General features: G+C 61.1%; 2 protein-coding genes across 3 annotated transcripts; both read right to left on the reverse strand.

The window, feature by feature from the left end:
• Positions 1 to 2,255: 2,255 nt before the first annotated feature.
• SFN (stratifin) lies at positions 2,256 to 3,876 on the reverse strand. The gene has a single exon (XM_068657790.1). It carries the CDS (start codon positions 3,516 to 3,518, stop codon positions 2,778 to 2,780), a length of 741 nt encoding a protein of 246 aa, XP_068513891.1. The 5' UTR covers positions 3,519 to 3,876; the 3' UTR covers positions 2,256 to 2,777.
• A 2,685-nt stretch (positions 3,877 to 6,561) lies between these two features.
• Positions 6,562 to 20,704, reverse strand: ZDHHC18 (zinc finger DHHC-type palmitoyltransferase 18). 2 transcript variants are annotated; one of them, XM_068657677.1, is made up of 10 exons: positions 20,321 to 20,704; positions 17,892 to 18,052; positions 15,336 to 15,485; positions 13,857 to 13,994; positions 13,320 to 13,368; positions 12,795 to 12,897; positions 11,257 to 11,366; positions 10,125 to 10,224; positions 7,581 to 7,674; positions 6,562 to 6,790 (listed from the first exon to the last, which is right to left on the reverse strand). In XM_068657677.1, the coding sequence occupies exons 1-9, from the start codon at positions 20,623 to 20,625 to the stop codon at positions 7,633 to 7,635; spliced, it is 1,158 nt and encodes a 385-aa protein (XP_068513778.1). In that variant the 5' UTR covers positions 20,626 to 20,704; the 3' UTR covers positions 6,562 to 6,790; positions 7,581 to 7,632. The 2 variants fall into 2 exon arrangements, with proteins under 2 accessions (XP_068513778.1, XP_068513779.1); XM_068657678.1 differs by lacking the exons at positions 6,562 to 6,790; positions 7,581 to 7,674 and having other exon boundaries at positions 7,985 to 10,224.
• Positions 20,705 to 20,829: the final 125 nt, after the last annotated feature.

The raw sequence follows: 20,829 nt of genomic DNA on the forward strand, positions 1-20,829 counted from the left end.
TGCCACCAGCCTGGGGGTCCCTCAAACCACCCCTTAGGGCAGCACCCACCACAGGCACCCCAAAAGCCGCCATCCCAACCCCCTGGGAAGGGGCTCAGCCACTGCCACCCACCCAAAACCAGCCTGGGGACAGGGGACAAGCCTGGCTGTGGGTCCTGCCACCCTCCAGATTTTGCAGGCAGCATGGCTGGGGCAGCAGAGACCCGTTTCGGTAGCCTTAAAGCCATGGCTACTAGCCATGGCATTGGGGAGGCAGCCCCAGGGCATGGAGCTGGGGCAGGTCCCTGCTCCCAGAGCCTGTCCCCAGCCCTTCCCAGGGCGGCTCTGGGCTGGGGACACTCCCTGGCCCCAGGCACCCCAAGTCCCTTAGCTCTGCTGGTGCCACAGACGCTAAAATCCCGGTGTGTGGCTCTGCTGTGCCCCGGTCCTGCATGGTGCCGGGGATGCCAGAGCATCCTCCAGCTGGGTGAGGGGGGGATAAGGACAGGGACAGGCGGTGCACAGCTGCTGACAGCGGTGTTGTGAAGCCCGGGGGCTCCCTCCCAGCCCCAAAAAGCCACCGGACCGGCTGGGAGGCCGGAGAGCATCGCCTCCTCCATGGCCCCGCCACGCTGCAATTTGGGGCGCTGCCAAAATTCATGGAGGCTGCATTGTCCTTCAGCCTCCCCAGCCCCCAGAAGCAGCAGAGACCGATGGCTGTCCCTACATCCCACTGGGCTGGGCCCACTGTCCCCTCCTTGTGTCCCCAACCCTTGGGGTCAGGGGCCAGCGAGGGCCTGCGGCTCGTTTTTCACGTCTGCCGGCCCTACTTTGGTTAATTACAAGTCTGGGGCCGGTTCCCAGGCTGGGTGTGCTCGAGGCCAGGTGGAGGCCAAGCAGGGGGGCTCCCCTCACTGTCCCCCCACCACGAGAACTGGCTCCGCTCCCACCACCACCAAGGGACCTTCACAAACGGGACCCCTCAAATCCCATCCTCCATCCTCAGCCCTAGGTCTGTGCCTCAGCTCCTGGGGCGGGGGCTCGCAGGGCCCCCCCCTGCAGCAGTGCCCCGCAGGGCTCTGATCCGGCTCTGCCCCGGGAGCTGCGGCCGGGCGAGCAGGTTCTGCACCGCGCAGCCTCCCACAGCCAACGCGTTCCCACGGCGGAGCCCGTTCGAACCTCACCGCGGCACCAACCTCACCCTGCACCCCATGGGTGGCTTCCCTGCCGTGCCTCAGTTTCCCCCCAAACCCCCAAAACCCCATTTTTTGGCCCGGTGAGGGGGTGTCCCTGCCGTCCCCACGCAGGGACCCCGCGGAGGCGGCGCGCCCTGAGTCACAGCGCGCTTCCTCCCGGCATCCCGGCGTTTCCCATCAAAGGCCGGGTCCTGCCCAGCTCGGCCCAGCCCTGCTGCTCTTGATCTGATGAGCTCATAGCCCAGGGTGCCGTGACTGTATTTTATTGTAATGAGCCTCTCATGTCGAAACTTGCGCTCCTTGAGCTGCGCCCTTCGCCGTGGCCGGGTGCCAGGGCCAGAAGTGCTGAGCTTTCCTCCTTGCGCCGGCGCAGCCAGGCCTCGCTGGGGACATCCCCACCCTGATGGGGAGGACACGGTGTCCCTCCCCGTGTCGCTGTTTCGGGAGAACCCCCCCTTAGCCAAGGAGGAGAGCTTGGTGGGGGGGCATGGAGACCGTCCCCTGCCTGCACAAGTGTCCCCTGGTCATGGGTTTTGGGGCACCGGGTGTTGTATGATGGGGATGGGGACACCATGGGGATGGGGACATCTTAGGGATGGGAACACCACATGGATGGGGACACCACATGGATGGGGACACCTTGGGGATGGGGATGCCACAGGGATGGGGATAACACAGGGATGGGGACACAACAGGGATGGGGACACAACAGGGTGGGGACACCCCGCTGCAGGCCTGGGGACCTGGGACATCACCTCAGCTCTCTTACCAGGGCTACCCAAACCTTCTCCCCTTGGCAACCCCACCTGGAGAACCCTTTCCTGGCACCCCCCAAGGCTCAGGTCTCACTGAGCACCCCGACACCTCACTGCAGGGCTGGGGGGGGATGCAAGCAGCCAGATGGGTGCTCTGGGGGGGGGGGGGCTGAAGACCCCGGCCGCTCCCTGGCACGGGGGGGCAGGAGGCGATGCCGGTGCCCGGCGGCTGCAGAAGCTGCCTGGGCATGTGCGCGGGGGGAGAGACGAGGCAACCACAGAGGCAGGCGTGCACGAGACGGTTTATTGGAGACGCACAGAGGCTTTGGCGATTCACGACACCCCCCTGTCCCCCCCCCCCTTTCTCCTTTCCCCATCCCGTCCCATCACCTCCTCCCGCCGCCTCGGGGGACCGGCAGTGTGGCTCCAGCACCCCCACCCCGGGGTGGTGGGTGTGGAGCTGCCACAAACCAGACTGCCCCCCCCCCCTTTCCATCTAAAATGTTAAATTTTGGGGGGTGGAGGGGGACTGGCAGTGCTCTACGAAGGGAGATGGAGGCATCCTCCTTCTTCTCCCCCCCCCCAGGAAAAGAGCATGAGGGAGAGGGAAGGGGGGGGACCTGCCAAAACCACCCCGGCAAACACCGCACACGGCCCCCGCTCCGACACCCAACCTGGGGGGGGGAGGAGGAGGATGGGGAGGGGGCCGAGACGCCTTCCCAAAAGAAAAAAAAAAAAGAAAAAAAAAAAAGGGAAGAGACACCGAAAGGTGGGGAGGAAGGAGGTGTCGGGGGGGGGAGAGGGGGGAAAGAGGGGAGCCGCCGGTCCCTGGCCCCGCGGGGGCTGTTCAGTTCTTGGGCTCTTCGCCAGCCTCGCCGCCGTCTTCGCCCGCGCACTCGGCTGTCCATAACGTGAGGTTGTCCCTGAGCAGCTGCATGATGAGGGTGCTGTCCTTGTAGGAGTCTTCGCTGAGCGTGTGCAGGTCCCCCATGGCCTCGTCGAAGGTGGTCTTGGCCAGCGAGATGGCCTGCTCGGGGGCGTTGGCGATCTCGTAGTGGAAGACGGAGAAGTTGAGGGCCAGCCCCAGGCGGATGGGGTTCGTGGGCTGCATCTCCTTTTTACTGATGTCCATGGCCTCTTGGTACGCCTTCTGGGCTTTGTCTATCGTCTCCTGGCGGTCGTTGCCCGTGGCCACCTCAGCCAGGTATCGGAAATAATCGCCCTTCATCTTCAGGTAGAAGACCCTGCTCTCGGGGTCGCTGACTTTCTTGATGAGATACTTGTCCAGCAAGCCCAGGACGACGTTGCAGACGCTCTTCAGCTCCTCTTCCACCTTCTCCCGGTACTCGTTCACCAGCTGTGCCTTGTCGTCCCCCTCTTCGGTTTTGTGCTCGATGCTGGAGATGACCCTCCAGGCCGAGCGCTGGCAGCCCACCACGTTCTTGTAGGCGACGGAGAGGAGGTTGCGCTCCTCGTTGGACAGCTCGTCCCCGTGCTCCACCACCGCCTTCATGAAGTCCGCCATGTCCTCGTAGCGCTCAGCCTGCTCGGCCAGCTTGGCCTTCTGCACTTGGTGGTTTCTTGCCATGGCTGGGGACGCGGACGGGCGCGCACGACAGACGCTGGGGGCGAGGAGCGGGCCGGGAGCCGTCGGAGCCTCTGCCGAGCCTCGCCGCCCGGATTCGCTTTTGGCTGGGCGTCGGAGCCCCGAGCGAGAGCGGGAGGAGCCAGCGAGGCCGAAGGAGCGGCCTCCTCCTCCTCTGCTTCCTCCCCGCCGAGCCCGGCCTTAAAAGGAAAATTGCCGTGATTCATCGCGCCCCGAGGCGGCGAGGCGCTGGGGAAGGGGCGAGCGGGCGGCCCCCGCCCTGCCCTCGCCCCGGGCTCTGGGTCCCTGGGGTGCCAGGAGGATGAGGCTGATCCCAGGGACGTCCCGTGGTCCCCGGGGAATCCCAACCCCACCCCTGGATCAATGGGGGACCCATCCCTGGCTGCTGGAAGTGCTCAGAACGGGGAGTGGTGGGGTCGGTGTTTTGGGGGCGAAGCAGAAGCGCCCGGTGCGCTCTTCCCACCCCCCCAGAGAAACAGGGCACGGGGTGGGCCCGGCTGTAAAGATGGTCTCCTCCCCAAAAATCCTATCGCTGTCGTTTTTATGCTGTGATTAACTCGCTGGTAATTGCGAGGGCTTGAAGGGCAGGTATTTATTCCCACAGGTGGGGAAACCGAGGCAGGAGGAGCAGCCCTTGCCTTGCCCAAGCACCGCTGCAGGGATCGGGATCAGGATCGGGGCTGGGGCGTTCCCGGCTCCTCCACACTGCCCAGATTGGGGGGAATCGCCCTGGCCCTTGGAAACGCCAGGTCCTGGCTCCAAAACAATCCAAAATGGCACCAAACAACCCCCCCAAAAAAACAAAATGCTGAGCTGACAGCTCCCAAACCCCACAGAGCCTTTTCAAGGCTTCTTTGCCTCTCGCTGCCGACCTGGTGCCGCGTCTCCCCCACCACAGCCCAGCCGGAGCAGCTCACCAGTGACCAGTCTGAGCTCTTCACGCTGCGTTTGAAGAGTTTGGGATTGATTTTGGGGCTCTTTTTTTTTCTTTCCTTTTTTTTTTTTTTTTTTTTTTTTTGAAAAGCTCGCTGTAGGTGCTTGCTCTGCCCAGATTAGGATCTGCGCTCGGCGTTGTTGCGCTGCAGTTTCGCTCTCAGCCTGATTAAGCCTGTTCCCACACGCCGGCTGCTGCTGGCAGACGCCCGGCGCTGCTGCAGCCCGAGCGGGGCCCCGCGCTCGGCTGGGCCGGAGAATATGGGAAGGGCCAGCCAGGTGTATGGGGCCACAGCCCCATGGCTTATCAACACCACGCTGTGCTTTCCTCAGCCCTGATGGGGATGATGAGGATGGGAGGAAGGCCGGAGCTGCTTTTCTTGACCGTGTGCATCCCAGAATAGCTCCAACCCTAACACAGCCAGGCCCACCCTGCAATGGTGTGGGGGCTCGGGGTGGCTCAGGGTGATGGGAGATGTGGGGTTTGGGGTGCCTGTGCCACGTGTAGTGCCCGACTGGTGAGCAGAGGAGGCCTCGCTAAGCCATAGAAAGGATTTTTGGACCAAATGGCCACATGGAGGCTGTGGTTTCAAGGAACGCCTTCCTGGGTCTGCCTCATGTCCGAGTGGGGGGTAAATGGGGTGCCCCCTCAGCCATGCTGCCCAGTGAGACCCCAGAAACCCCTAAACCCCCTCAAACCACCTCAAAAGCCCCCATAGAAGGGGTGGGAGGCCCAACCCTGCTGGGAGGCCTGGCCCTCTGACCGCCACCTCATCCCATCACAAAAATGGGGCCCTTTGTGGGGGGCAACGGGGAGGAGACCCCGGGCAGGACCCCCCCAGGGCCATAGGAAGCAGCAGCACGAGCTCTGTGATGGGGGGGTCGCCGGCCCGGCTTTGGCTCAGCTGCCTCCTGTCGGCGGCCCCTGCCAGAAGTGCTGAGCCGCTGCCAAATTTTAGGTTGCAATTAGCCACGAAGAGGCCGCAAAAAATATTCTGCTCTACCGGTTTTGTGCAGAGAAGCGGGGTGGGTGAAGGGAAGAGCCCCAGCTCGCTGCGCCCCACTCAGGCAAAGGCTGGGGCTGAGCCCGGCCATGGCCATCACCCCACACAGCACCCATGGGTGCTCCGGATGGGGCAGAGCAGCACCTGAATGCACACTGACGGGGAGAAAGGGATGAAGAATTAAAGCCCAGCCCCAGGGCACGCTGCCCAGGCCGGTACGTGCCGCCTGCCCCGTGAGCCGGCGATGCCGATGCCGCCGGCGGGATGGGGCTGGGCGCTGTGGCGGCTCGGCCGCGGCAGGAGGAGGCCGCTGGCGGCCGATCCCGGGGTGCTGGGAGGGTGCTCAGCGCCCCGCTGCTCCCCAGGCCACTACCAGTATTTCAGGGGCTGGGGGTGGGTGCGTACAGATGGATTTTGCTGGGGGTCAACGCGAGGAAGAGAGCGGGGAGAAGGATGCTTAATGGTGGGGGAGGCCAAGCCTCGCCTTGAGGCCGTTGTGGGTACAAAAAGGGAGCTTGGGGAGCACCCAGCCCCATGGCAGGAACCCTCCTCGGCTCCCCCACACCGCACGAGGCACCGGGAGCAGCTCCACAGCACAAACAGGCACTGACATACAGGAAATAGGAGAAATTTTATTTTGTTACAAAAGTCAAAGGCATAAATAGGTGGCAAATCCTACCGGGCTCTAAGCTGGGCCTCACAAAGCGTCTCCTGCCCCGTGGGGCTCCACGGGGGGACCCTTCCCCTAAATCAGAGCCCCGCTAACACCAACAGTAACATGGGGAACTTGTGGGGCAGGGGTTGGGAGGGCGAACGCTGACCACACACCGAATCCCTTCCTATGGGGGGGGTCAGAGAGGGGCTGGGGAAAAACCCAGGGGGATCGGATGGGTAACACCAGCGGCTCGGCCCCAACACCAAGCCTGCTCCCCCAAAAACCGGCATCTCCAAGCGGGGAGCCCCCAGCTTGGGGGGGGTAAGGCTGGTTACGGGGAGCCACCGGTGGCCCTGGCTCAGTTGCGTGGGGTTTTCCCCACCCCGGGAGGCAGCAGGAACTCCAGTTATTGCACTCGGGAGGGATGCTGTATGGCTTTGAGCTCGGAAGCCGTGGGAGGGCGGCCCGGGAAGGCTTTTCCTTGCGCACGGCAGCTTTCCCCCTTCTCTGGCGGCGGGAGGGAGGAAGGCGCAGCCCTGGAGAGCGGAGGCACAGGCGGTGCTGATGGCTGTCGTCGTCTCGGGAACTGCCCGCGGGGTCTGGGCATCCCTTGGGGTGCTCCGAGAGAGGCAGAGAGAGGGCTGCCGGCTGCCCTCGGCAGGCTGGATGGCCACAGAGCAGGGAAAGGGAAAAGGAGGAAGAGAAAGAGAGGGTTAGTAGCAGAAATACAGCAGGGGGAAGCTGCAGCGCTTTGCCAGTGGTTGCCCAGCAGATGCTGAGGCCAGAAATTGAACCTGCTCCAGGGATGAGACAGCAGCAGGGAGAAAGCCCCGTGCCTGCTGCCACAACTCAAGCTGTGGGGACAGAGGGAGAGGACAGTGCTGCACCCCTTGCAGGGGGCAGTAGAAGCTGTGCTAATTCACCACGTGCTCTGAAGGGAACTTACCTCGGCTCCCGGCACACCAAAGGACAAATGGAAGCACAGGGAGATGGAGGGGAGGGATGGATTGAACCCCAAAGCGCACCAGAGCTGGGGTGAGGAATCTGATGCAGCTCCCAGCCCTCTGCTCACCACAACCACCAGATTTCCCCAGCAGCTGGGGGTTTCCCAGCAGCTCCACCCAGCACAAACCACCACCACACTCTGTCCTGCGAACCCCGAGCTCCACGGCACCTCTGCCCCGAGCCGAGCTGGCTTTGGGGCACATCATCCTCCGAGCACCACCACGCAGACCGTCTGACTCCATGTGGCAGGGGGAAACCATCCCGCAACCCCTCGGCAAGGCTGCAGGAACCCCTCCATGGGGTGGTGGGATGTGGTCGGGGTTTGGGGCACGTGGATGGCAACGCGGCTGGAGGCGATGGGCTCATGGAGGGAGCTGGCCATGCAGTGGGGATGAGATGGGTCACTCGGGTGGATGGCTGGGCAAGGAGAAGAAAGCGCTTTCTTACCAGCTAGCCCTCAGAAAGCAGGGCTAACGTCCCGGGAGGGGGGCACATCCCGTCAGGCTGTGCAGGAAATGGCAAAGTCCTGGCAGGCGTCCTCCTGGGGAAGACACCAGAGGTTACGCACCGCAGGGTACACAGCGAGGGGGCTGGCTTGGACGGGTCGGAAAAGGACGGGTTGGAAAAGGATGGGTCAGAAAAGGAGGGGTCGGAAAAGGACAGAGCTCTCCCGGAGAGCTGGGACAGGAAAATCCCTCGGCTCCGGCTGCTGTTAAGTGTCCCTTGCGGCCCCATCCCGCGGGAGATTTTCGGAGCTTCCAGGCAAGCCCTGTGACTAACGCAGCGTCCAACCTGAAGGCTGAGACAGGCCTGCCCTTTGTCTTTCAGGAATAAAATAATAATCCAAGCAATTAACTCTTTAAAAATATAATTTTATTATGTCGAGTAACAAAGGAAACCGGTTTAAATAAGAACAGGAAGGAGTTTGGCCCCCGATAACACCCCCCAGCACCGCTCCGGGCACCAGACCCTCTCCGCACAGCACCACTCGCCCTGTCCCGTCCCTGCTGCTGGAAGGTGGCACCGAGGCTCCCTGCAGGCAGGGACGAGCCCCCTTGGGGCCATCAGGGCAGCAGGAGCAGGGAGGTAACGCTGACTTTTAGGCTGAAGCACCCAGCCCGGGAGGTGGCACCCAGCCACGGGGAGCCTCCCGCGGCGCTCGGCGAGGGCCACCTGCCGGGATGGGGCAGAAATTCAGCAGCTTCCAGGCTCTGGGCAGGGCCAGCTGGGCTCACAGTGAGCCAGAGGCTGGTGGTGGAAGCTGGGGGACACGGGGAGGCTGCGAGGTGGGGGTCAGCAGCCGGGCCAGAGCTGCCCTGCCCTGCGCTCCTGCTGCTGCTCTGGCCCCTCGCAGGGCAGAGGCAGAGCTGGTGGCCACAAGGCAAGCAGGGAGAGCCCCCACAGCGAGCCAGGAAGGCAAGGCAAGGGGAAGAGGCTGCTCTGCCATCCACAGATACCCCTCGGGGCTGGCTCGGTCACTCACGGTGTGGACAGCACAACCCTGGCTAATTCAGCGGGGACAGGCTGCCCCCCTAAATGTGCTGCTGCCCCTGCCCGAGGCTGAAATTTGAGTGTTTAACTCACAGAAAACCTAACCAGGCAGCTTGACACAAAACACTGCAAGCCTCTGCCCTGGTGCTAACATGCACAACGCTACCTATGTCGAATATAAAACGTTCTACGTAGAAAAAAATCTACAAATTGTGCAAAATTATCCAGCAGCTTTTAGTAACGCGATTCAAGTATTGCTAACAAGGTCTGCGATTCTCCTCCACGCACGCTCCAGTGTTGGCAACCCGCAGAGCTGGCAGCCCAGCCCGGCTCGCCCGTGTCTTTGGGCTGGGAGCGATGCTCGTGGATGCGCCGAGGCACACGGGAATCGCTCCTGGGGTGCTGGGGACAGCCCTGCCCTCGTCTGCTGGCCAGAAAACCGAACCAAAACCACAGCACGAGGTTATCAGAGACCAGCACCCGCCTGCTGCTTCCTCTGTGTAACCACCTGGGGTGGGTTGGACCCTTGGGAACTCACCCACATTTCTGCAGCCTGTAATTCCTCCAGCAGGCAGGCTACAGCCAGGCTTTCCTGGCAAGCTCAGGATCCCGAACCTCCCAACTGTAGCCAGCATCTCACGGGGAGAGCCGCAGGATGGTGCATGCGTTTCCTGTCCCCCACTACCAGGAGGGCCCTCCTAACCTGTGTCCTTGCTGCAAAACATTGTCCTACTGGAAACACGAGGAGCTCCTCAGCACTCCCCCGGTGACCAGACAGAAAAGAGGATCCACCAGGACCCCTGCCCAGCCTCCACGCCTGCTGTGAGCCTGCCCTGGGTCTGGCTAAAACCACCACAGAGCCAGGCTCCCCGGCTGCACGGCCACAACCTACCAAGGCACGGCAGCTGGTGGAAAAGAAAAGCTGCTCTGGGAGTGCGCCGAGGTGAGAACCTGGCTGTTAAGACACAGAACAGCCCCTCCGTGTTGGCACGGAGGAGCAAGAGGCATTTGTGGAAATATCAGGGACACCACGGAGCTCCTGCCTCCACCAGCCCAGGGGATGAGGCTCGGCAGCACGGCTCCAACAGGAACCCTTCGCCAGTCCCACCTCCCTTCCTCAGCCCCCCTTTGCTCTCCGTGCAGGGAACTCGGTGATTTCCCAGAGCAAACACCCCGGGTTTAGAGGTCAGGGGGCTCCCCAGACCCGTTTGCTTCCCAGGTGCAGGGGGGTTCCCTGCTTTCTGCACAAGCCCGAGGGTCCTGCATCAGTCGGGAGTCCGGGCAGGCTACATCACAGTGAAACAATTGAACAAAACCAATAAATAAATAATAATAATTAAAAAAAAAAGGCAATGTATGGCTCAACTGAGTCTTTGGCAGCTCTGCATCGCAGGGCTGTCCTGCCTGAGGCCGGGGAGATGGGAAGGAGCTGGCCGGAGCGAGGTGTGGGTGCAGCAGGCTCGGGGCTACATCACAGCACCGCTAGGGCATGCCTCCTACCATGCTGGTGTCAGGCTTGGCTCCGAAGGAAGGGACTTCGCTCTTCGGGCTGGACGGGGTCCCGACATCTGGCTGGATAAATCCTCTTCTGTCTATCAAACTGGAAAACAAAAAGGGAGAGGGTGCAAAGGGAGAGGAGTCAGACTGGCGGAAACGGAGAGCAGATGCACAGCAGCTGAATCAAATTGTTTCTGGACAGTTTCTGCAGCTGGCCGGGGCAGCTGAACCAGCTCTGTCCACAAAACCGAAACCCTCCTGACACGCAGACATCCCCGTGGTGAAGACGGGAGCTCGGAAGCCACAGAGGGTCAGAGCTGGCTCTCCCCATGGGAAGCAGCGCGCCGGCGGCAGCGGTCCGGATGGGTAACGGGGCTGCCTGCCCATTAGCCAAACCACAGACTTATCACACAAGCCACCGGACGGCCTTTGGGCAGTGAAAGCTTTGGGACACCACAAACCCAAATGGGAACCAGCGGGAGGACTTTACAACAGGAAAACACCACGGATGTGGAAAGACTTGGAGCGAAACGCTGTGCTCCCACAGCCTCCCAGCTCCCTGAATCCGCAGATTTACGGCTGCTGAAGGGCAGCCCTGGTAATTTGGCACCTCTGAAGCCAACACAGAGCAGTGGGCAGCTGCTGCAGCACCCCACAGCTCTGCCCATGAGCACCCTCTTGTGTCAGAGCACCAAAAACAACCCCGTGCTGCTCACGGGACGAAAGGAGAAGCAGCCACAGATGCCTGAGCTTCAGGACGAAAGTTATCAGGGGTTCTGGGTATCTCACAGCTGAGAGAATTCGGAGGGGTGCTGCTGAGTATTTCAGGTAATCCAAATGGTGGTAAAAAAAAAACAACAGGGTGTCCACACGGCCTGGGGCAGATCGCTGCTGGCTGCTTGCAGCAGGGTAGAGAAGGAAAAATGCTAAGAAACGCTGCCACTGCCAGCATTTACCATCTGCCGCTGAGCCCATCGGTGCCGTTCCTCCTCTCCTCGCTGAATTAGCTGAATTTAGCTGCAAGCTCCATGAAACAATTACAAATGGCCCAAAGTCATCAAGTTCAAACACAGGAGAAGCAACAGCTCTCCTGGGAGTCGGGGTAACCCAAAGGTGTGCTCTGAGCAGCGCTCACCTGGGATGGAAGGGGCCGCACAGCACCGCGCAGCAGTTTGTGAGGATGCTTTTATGGCTGTAAGGATTGGCAAACTCGGAGCCCCTCTTATTGGACCAGGACCCTTTGATCTGAAAGAAAAGTACGTTCAGATTAAGGTAGGGAAGATGCGACAGAAGGTAATTACAGCGATGGGCTCAGGTCAAACCCTTGCTCACGAGGCAGAAAGTTTGCCTGAGTGCAGACATCCTCCCTCAATCTGCTTGGAGGAGCAGGACAGCTGCAGGAAGGCAGCCAGAGGAGACAGCAGCGTGCTGCTCCTGCCTCTGCCAGGGCTCAGCCCTGCAGCTCCAAGGCTCCAAAGCTCTGTCCTTCTGTGCCGAGTGCCAGCTTGGCAGTGTCACCGCCTGCATCGCCAGCCACCGCCTCCTCCCCTCGTCCTCTCCTAGGCTGAGAGCTCATCAGAGGCTCACCAAGGCTAAACCAACAGCGAGGGGCTTTCCGGGGCATTCTGCAAAAGGAAGAAAGCATCTCCTGATCTCCTCCTCATCTCCTGCGTCCCCACCCCGAGCAGCTGTCACTGCGGCTCTTTGATTTCGAAACCCCGGGCGCACCAAGCGTAGGCACACGAGTGGGCAGCTGCTATACCTGGCCTCGGGCCCCTGGCTGCAGCGACCCATTTACCAGCACGTTTCCTCCTTTTGCTTTTACTTCCCCCTCCCCAGCTGCGGCACAAACCTGGCACCACGGCTGGAGGAGCAGCGGCCCCGTGCTGTGGACGTGGTGCCCTCGGTGCCGGGTACCTCCAGCAGCTTCCCAGCCCTGTGCTGCCCTGCCAGCAGCTCTAAATTCCAAAAACGGGGAGAGGGAAGGGGGAAATAAAAGAAAAAAAGACAAGGGGGGGATGCAAACACGCCGTCTGCAGTGCTGGAAGCTTCCTGCCGGGATTACAGGTGCTTGTAGCCAGGAGGGTGAATTCTGGTTCCTTGCGAGGCTCAGACAGAGCCTGCTTTTCGGTGCAACCTGCCCCGCTCAGGGCACTCACCCGGCCCTTCGAGTCTGCACGCAGCCCCGTCTTGAAGGCAAAGCTCATCAGGAGACGTCTGCACATCATTTGCTTGCTAGACATGAGGAACTGACAGAGACAAAGGGACTTGCCCAGGGTCTCGCGGGACGCCTGCGGTTAGGCAGGACGCTGAATTAAGATCACCCAGGCTGACACCCAGACCTCTGGGGCCAGCTTTCCTTTTTTAACCCCGGAACTCCTAATTTTGAGCAAGGCTGCGTACGGGCTGGAAAAAACTCCCACGTGACCCTTGTAACGCTGCAGCTCGTTACCTCCAGGCCGGACACGAGTGACACGTGCCGCCCTCCCACCACCATCCCCTGCTGCTGTGCCCTGGGCAGGGGCTTTTTGCTTTGCAGGGGATTTTCACAGGCACCAAGACACCGAGCCAAGGAGTCCCTGGGAACCTCACCTCTGCTGAGAAAATATCAGGGCTGGCAGCCCCGCCTGCACGCAGCTTTTGGGGTGAAAGGCCAAGCTTTTAGGTACTCACGTCTTCGTTCGTCGTCAGGTTGGAGGCGACTAAGTACGTGTGAAAACCTGAGAGGCCCAAAATTGACCAGACTGAGAAGAAACAAATGACCAGCTCCAGCACGGTGAAACAGGAGTCAAGGAAGAGTCAGGCCACAAAACCATCCCACACGGAGACGCGAGGGGCTGATCTGGGAGGCACCCACAGCGAAGCCCACACCGACCGGGCCCCAAAAACATCCCAGCTACCTTCCCATTCCCCCTGCTGCAGGCATCCACCAAGGGACAACTTTCTCCAGCCATTCCCCTTCCCACAAAATCTGGCGAGCTGGGAAACCAGTTTGTTACTGGCCTTCATCCCTGGCAGCGAGGTGGAACCAGCGGTGTCCCCAGGCTGCGAGCAGAGAGGGACCTGCCCCAACCAGGGCCCTAAAAGAAGTTGTGGGGAGTGCACCGGGGCACCCCGTGAGGTTACCCAATTAGTAACTGCCCTCCTTCATTACATAATTAGTGTTTGCCCGGCAGCCCGATGGCATCGGAAGGATATCTCGCGGGTGTTGTCTTCAGGGTGGTGAGGAAGCCATCCCTCTGCGAGCCTGCGAAGGGAAAAGTGAGGAGGAACCAGGTCCCATCAGGCAGCCCCACATCTCCTCTGCGCCCCCAGCCAACTCTTGGCTCCCCAGCACGCAGCCACCCCCCTGCGGGCCAGACGGATCTGCCCGGCTGCCTACAGAGCATCTGCAGCCTGTAACTTTGCAGAAATAGCAGCGAGCAAACAGCCCCGGGAGATTTAGGGCTGGCAGGGAAGGCACCTTCCCTGCGGGGTTCAGGGCAGGTGCGCACAGAGCCCAGCACCGCACCAAACTCGTTTGCTCCAGAGGGGACAACCCCACTGGCAGCAACGAGGAGCAGGGTGGGTCCGGGGCTCCCTGTGATGTGAAACCTGATTTATTTGAGCTACCTGCACTGAGAAGCAGGGCTGAAACTGAGAGAAGCCAGACCCTTCCCATGCTCATCCTGCAGGAACAGGGGGCCTCGAGGTGCTCGGTGCCCAGCGCGAGGCTGCTGCCGCCTCGATACTTACGCAGGGTGAGGTGGGTGACGACACAGGCGAAGATGAAGGCTGTCAGGAAGGAGAGGGAGAGGATGAAGGCGTAGAAGTAGCGGTAGTTGCGTTTCCCCACGCAGTTGCCCACCCAGGGGCAGTGGTGGTCGAACCTCTCTGAAACAGAGCAAAGGGGGTGAGGGCTGCTGCTGCCTCGACTCCGAAACCCGGGGGCTGCAAACCGAGCTTCCACCCACTGCACCACGACCAGCAGCTCTGCAGCACTGCATTAGCAACAAGTTTCAACAGCATTGCAGCCTGCTGCTACGCCCTTTTTTAAAAAAAATTAATCGTTAAAGGCCAAACTTCTCTCCCCAAGCCCGGCGTGAACGCAAGCCTCGTGGCTGGGAAGCTCTCCCATTACTAAAAGTGAAATTTTGAGCAGGGACACGCGGCAGGTTTTCCAGTCCCAGCAGCGCTGGGTGTGCACACGCGGCCTCGCCGCTCCCTCTCTGCACGTCTGCTCCCCCCCCGCCTTCGTCGGAGCAGCAAATATCTTTCAAAGTTATGAAGATGGGGCTCGAAAACCACAGAAACTGCCTGGGAACTCGGGGCAGGTGCAGCGTATCTGGGAACGCTCCCGCCCTGTAATGAAAGGGCTGTGCCTCAGACTAACAGCCCCGCTGCAACCCTCCTGGGGGGGGACACCAACGCAAACAGAACTCAGCACAGATCCGGCGCACGCCTGCTCTTCCCCAGGGCTCCTCTCCAAGCCCCGTCCCAGCTGTGGCTGCTTTCCAGGCACCGCCAGCAGGACCCGACCACCCACAGCCATCCCCAGACACCAAGCGCTGGGCAGCTCCCAGTTTTAACCCTCTTTCAGCTTAAAACCACTCCTCTGTGTCCTATCATTATCTACATGAGCAGAGTCCCTCTCCGTCCTTTTTATAAGACCCCTTCAAGCACTGAAAGGCTGCAATGAGGTCTCCACGGAGCCGTCTCTTCTCCAGGCTGAACGCTGCTCCCACAGAGGGTGCTGGGGTCTTCCAGCTCCCCTACACCCACTTGGGGCCATTTGAGGCTTTTTCTGTCTTTATTCAACCCCTCCTGCCCCACCACAAGCTGGGGATGTGGGGCGAGGACAGGGCTGAGCTAAACCAGAACCTGCGGTGGTGCCTCCACCGCCCTGGTGCCCCTGAGGCTGGAGACAGCCAGGAGCCTGCAGCAAAAAAGGCTCGGTGGGGCCTTAATGATACCTCACAGCACAGAGCCCTCCGAAACAGGGACAGCAGAGAGCGAGCGCTGGGTGCGCTGCCCCCGAGGCACCAAAGCGGCACACTCAGTGCCTTGCTTTGCCAGCCTTTACGGAGAGCACAAGCAACCCGCTCAGGAACTAATCCCCGAACCATCAGGGTTGGAAAAGGCCTCCAGGATCATCAGGTCCACCCATACCCACAAACCCAGGTCCCCAGGCACCGCGTCCAACCTCTCCTCCGACCCCAGCACGTCCCCACTCACCGACGCAGTTGTCGCAGACGCTGCAGTGCGAGGTGCGCGGCGGGCGGAACATCTTGCAGGTGTAGCAGTACTTGAGCTTCACCACGTACTTGTTGATGACCACCTCCATCGTGCGGGCGGGCGGGCGGTAGGTGGAGGTGCCCATGCTGTCTGCAAGGGCAAGGAGGGGCAGTCAGGGCAGGGAAGGCAAAACCCAACCGACCCAATGACCCCGCGAGCTGCCTCCGGGCAGAGTTAAGGTGTTATTAGCATGGGATTTTAATGCCAGAGCTGGGAGGCAGCTCAGCCACGCGATTTGTTGCGGAGCTGGCAGCCAAGAAATCCAGTCGGCTCGTCACGGCCTTCTTTGTGTCCTTTCCCTGCCGACGGGGTGCCAAGAGGAAGCAATATCTGCCCAGCACTCCGAGAACAGGGAGCAACTTGCGGCCAGCGAGCACAAAGGCAGCAGTGTTCGCCTGCCCAGCTCCAGCTCGTCTCTGGGTGCCCAAAAGATCACGACACGAGGGGAGAAAGCAGCGTGGGGAGCTCGGCAGAAGCATCCCACAGCAGCCAGCCTCGGCTCCATCAAGGAGCAGGAGGGCAGCACGGAGATCTCAAGCGCTCCGGGCAGATTTCGTTGCAACTTGACACGAGCACGGCGGTGGCACGCAAGGATTCCTCCTCCTCGAGGCAAGGATGGAGGATTTTTAGATGCTGCGTTTCACCTGTGTGCACTGGCACGCGGTGATCCACTCGGAGCTGGTGGCTGGAAACCTCTCACCTGCTCAGCAAAAGCGCGAGCTGCAAAATCTCCGTGCCACCTCTGCAGTCTGGGGGTCAGTGGTTTTCTTTGAAAATAGATGTACCAACGAGCGAGTTCAGAGGAAAATAAATGGATTATGTCCGCAGGAACAGCTGGCACGCCGGGCAGCATCTGCAGCCAGAGTCCTGCTGGAGGCACGTAGAAGTAGAAGCACGGATAGCCGCTCCGAGGAGATTTTAAAACCAGGTTTTAGGCAAGTGCTGAATGACTGCCTTGCGACTGTTTTCAGTCGGGCAGGCTGAAGTTGCCCCACGTCAGTGTTTTTGAGGGATTTGTCACTAAGCCTAACACCAACACGGCCCACGGACCCCGGGTGCATGCACACTCCTGGCCAGAGCAAACCCGGCGTGAGAGCAGCTTTCAGAGTGGAGAAACACGAGCACGCTGTTAGAAACCAGATAAATATCGATATAAATACATCAAGATAAAGAAACCCCGAGGTACAGCTGGCTCGGTGGCAGTCATAACCTTAAAAACCGTTCTCCCTACGTTCATTATCCTGAGCACTCAGCACCAGCGTTTCGCAGAGGGATGTACAGAGCCAGATCCCTCCAGGTTCGGAGGGCATTCAAAGCAACAAACGTGCTGCTGCTCGGGCACTCTGGCTCTAGCCTTTTTTTGGGGAAAAAGAGGAGCAGATCGGCTCCCCGGCTTCGTCAGCAGCAAGCTGGGGAGGGCGCTGAGCTTTTGCTTGGCCCACATCCCCCTGTCGCCGGGCACCCCTCGGGGAGGATGGGACTTGCCAGGATTTTCAGAGAAGAGGAGCCCAAACGAAACCCTGCAAAATCAGGGCACAGGAAAGGTGACTCTGTGTTTTTTTTCCTGCACAAACGCACCGATTTCTCTGTGTTGGTCAGAGCGACACAAAGCTACGGAGGAGGAAGGAAGCAGCCCTGGAACACGGCAGCAGCGTTCACACAACCAGAGCAGGGCAGGGCTGGAGGGAGAAGCGAGGACGTGGAGCCCAACCGCAGCGTGCAGCCTCTTCCTCCTCGCGAGGCTGAGGCTTCTCAGCTCAGCACCCTTAAGCCGAGATTTGCCGTGGTTTACCAGAAGCAGCTCTGACATCCACTAAACCCAGCAGGAGTCTCCGCGAGGGACGGTCCCACTTGGGGTTAGCACCTAGATTAAGGGCTCAGCTCCTTCTCACGCCGGCCTTCAAAGCTCCGCTGCAGATACAGAGCTCGGGCTGCAGCCCCACAGCCCCTTTCCTTCACCCCAAGCGTGGATTTCACCCACGGAGCCAAGGCTGCTCTCTGCCCTCCTGTCCCAGATGATGTGGGGATGAGCACAAGTGCTTTTTATCTTCCAAGCACGCCTCGTGTTTCGGCAGCTTTATAAATGCTGCTTGGTTCAGCCTCAGCAGCTTTCCTTCTCGTCAGGGTCTCTGCATGAAGCCACTCAGAGAAGGACAGGGGGGGAAATCGGGGTGGCCAAGAACTGGCCAAAGAGGGAGAAAATAATTTTTTTTTTTGAGTTTTGTAGCCAGTTCCTCGCAAACCCCAGCCTGGATCCGAACTGCTCGGATTATGAGAGCTCGGTCTGCATCCAGGAGCGCGGCAGCCTGCCTCTGAATGGGGACTTTGTGCTCCCCCAGCTGCTGGCACGCACACCCCGACAGCGGCAGGGCACTGGTGCCACGAGCTCTGCCTCGTCCCAGCCCTCTGCAGGGCTCTGCCAAACCCACTCCTGTCCTGGGAGCAGCTACAGGCACCCAAACCCAAGCAAAGGCAGGAGAGGCAGGAGCAGCTCACCGATCCGCTTTTCCAGGTCCGCAGCCTCACTGGGGGTGGCTCTGGGCAGGATACCTGGGTCCCTGAAACTCGTCTGGAGCAGGCAGCTGATGACAAAGAAGAAGAGGACGGCCGCGATGATGGGGATGGCCAGGGTCAGGTGGCTGGCAAGGAAGGGACAGCTGCGAAAAAAGAAAAAAGCAGCGTTAAAAACCATCCCCACGGAACTGGCCATCAGCTATCACACTACGAATTATCACAGGGGGGTGGACCGAAGCGCTGCTGCTTTGCAGGGACCTCTGGAAAGGCAAGAGCCAGCCCAGAGAGCACCCGGCGGCTCTGGAGCTGCGCTGGGAGGACGGGGCCTTGGACACAAAGCACGGGCTCCTCTACGCAACCTCTGCGCCCTTCTGAAGTTCCAGAATCACATCGCAAAACCCAACGCCCGGTCACCTTCTACGTGGCAACAGCAGCAACAACAACACGCGGAGAAACACCCGAAATTAATCAGGGATCAAAATCAGCATGGACACAGCCTCGTTTCATCCAAAGCCGAGGGACCTTGGCTTTGATTCAGCACGGCTTTGCTGCCTCCAGATGATTCCTGTGCCCCCTGTGCCGTGCCAGATGCCTGACCCAGACACATCAGCGCTGCCGGCACCGACGCCAGCACCCGGGGACCAGCGTTATCCAAAGCCAGGCAGCTCCATCACCCCCAGCATGAAAACGAGGACCCGAGGGACGTGGCTCCTTACGTAACGTGGGGCTGGAGCCCCCCTCCTGCTCTGCGAAGGGATTTGCTATTCCGAGCACTGGGAAGCACTGGGACTGACTGGGCACAGCCCAGCGAGCTGCCTGAGCCCCGATGCCCGCGGCAGCGCTAAGTCCCGGTGACACGGCGAGGCAGTGAAGGGATTAAATAACTTTTGTCTCAGCTCAGCTGTCCAGGACAAAAGCAGCCACCAAGCTGCAAAATCGCCTCGGCTGAGAGCAGAGCTGCTGTCGAGCCCCTCGGTCCTCTCCCTGGAGGGACAGAAAGGGCTCTGAGATCAGAGAGACGAGTGTCCTCAAGACGTATTTTTGGGTGGATCTCTGGAGCCCTCTTTTCCCCTTCAGGCAGCAAGAAATTATGTAAAAAATGTCAGCTATAGACACAGTGACTTTTTTTTTATACATCTAGCAAAGCGTAAGTGATGCAACAGAAGCACAGAAACAAGGTGGAAAGCCCCGGGACATCTTTAACCAAGAACCAGTGACCAGGCAAGACGGGAGGGAGCAGATGTCCTCTGCCTGGCCCCGCACAAAGCAGTTTCTGTGCTGGTGCTGCCCAAAGCTGTCGGAGAGGCACGGACAGCACCAAGAGAGGAGCATTCGTGCGGGGATCCGTCGCTGCCTGGAGCCTGGCTGGCTTCTCAGGACCTCTCATCCCATTGAATACCTTCATCTGCCCAGCTGCAGCTTTGCTCTGAGGCTCGGAGGGATAACCCTGGGATCTCAACGCAGGCGAGAGCTCCTGGGTGCTCCTTCCCTGGCTCTTCCCGGGGTGCTCCCGGCTCTCCCTGCCCATAGGGTGCAGGAACCCGGAGCCTCAGGGCTGTAGTCCCAAAGGACAGCGGGGGCGGCTTCCCAAAAGGAGAGGGGAGCAGCTCCCTCTCCCCCAGACACAGCGAGGGCGAACCTTTGGGGTGAGACCCCCTGGCACACCGCTCCTGCTGCCCCTCTGTACCGCATCCACCCTACAAACTCCAGATGGATTTCTGCCCTCCGTAGGCTTGGGAAAGGGGGGGTGGCTGATAACCAGGAGGGCACCCCCCTCATCTAAGTGGGTTCCCCTCTTTGGGGTGCAGCTCCTAAACCAGCCCACAAGGTGTGGGGCTGCCCCTGCCCACCTCTCCCGAGCACTGGGGGGGTCTTTGGGGACCGGGGGTGACCCCGAGCACCTGGGGACAGGAGGGGGGGATCCAGACTTAGAGTGGGGCTGGGGGCTCAGCAGCGGGTGGGATGGCTCTGGGTGAGGCAGCGGGGGGTGCCTGGAGGGACAGGGACAAGGGGGAGAGGGTGACAAGGGGGGACAGGGGGACAAGGGCGATGGGGAAATAGGGAAAAGGGAGGACAGGAGGACAAGGAGGTATAGGGAAACGGGGAGATGGACAAAGGGATAAGGGGAACGGGGGCTAGGGGAGTTAGGGGGACAATGGGGATAGGGGAAGGGGAACACAGGGCGATACGGGGGATGTGGAAATGGGGGGACAGGAGGACAAGGGGGACAGGGAATGGGGGTGATGGGTGACGGCGGGCAAGGGGGACAGGGGGACAAGGGATGGGGGGGACAACGAAACGGGGGGAGGGACAGCAGGGAGGGGGTCGGGGCCACACCGCAGGGCACGGAGCCCCCCCCCCCCACCCCAAACCCCACAGCCCCTGGGGGCCGGGACGCGTGCGGGACTCACTCGAAGGCGAAGAAGAGGCCGCTGGTGGCCAGGATGAGGCCGAGCGTGAGGACGAAGACCCCGCTGTGCCGGGCCAGCATCAGGCGCCCTCCGCAATAGAAGCGGTTGCGGCCGGGGAACACCTCCCATTTCCGCAGGGGCCGCCGGGCCGGGCCGGGCCCTTCGGAGGAGGCTGAGGAAGAAGCGGCGGCGGCGGCAGCGGCGGTGCTGGAGGAGGAGGAGGTGGAAGCCGGAGGGGGAGGCTCGGGGCCGGGGCCGGGCCCGGGGGCGGCGGGGGGGATGTGGCGGTAGCCGCGCTCCTGCATGGCGCCGCCCGCAGCGCCCGGCGCGCCACCGAGCTCGGCCCCGCGCGCGCGCCCCCCCCCCCCCCCTCGCCGCTTGGCCACGCCCCTCGGACGTGTCGGCCACGCCCACTCCACAATGAAGCCACGCCCATTTTAACGGAAGCCACGCCCGCGCCCGTGGTTTGGCCACGCCCATCCGCGGAGCAGAGCGGCGTCCCCTCGTGG

The sequence above is a fragment of the Anas acuta genome, chromosome 21 (genome assembly GCF_963932015.1).
Source record: "Anas acuta chromosome 21, bAnaAcu1.1, whole genome shotgun sequence".
Classification (NCBI taxonomy): Eukaryota; Metazoa; Chordata; class Aves; order Anseriformes; family Anatidae; genus Anas; species Anas acuta.

Excerpts from the sequence above, each read along its gene's own strand:
- SFN (XM_068657790.1), bottom strand. The coding sequence starts at position 3,518 with ATGGCAAGAAACCACCAAGTGCAGAAGGCCAAGCTGGCCGAGCAGGCT.
- ZDHHC18 (XM_068657677.1), bottom strand. The coding sequence starts at position 20,625 with ATGCAGGAGCGCGGCTACCGCCACATCCCCCCCGCCGCCCCCGGGCCC. Across the intron at positions 11,367-12,794 it reads ACCTGACGACGAACGAAGAC|ATCAAAGGGTCCTGGTCCAA; the intron begins GTGAGTACCTAA and ends CTTTTCTTTCAG. Across the intron at positions 10,225-11,256 it reads TGCGGCCCCTTCCATCCCAG|TTTGATAGACAGAAGAGGAT; the intron begins GTGAGCGCTGCT and ends TTTGTTTTCCAG.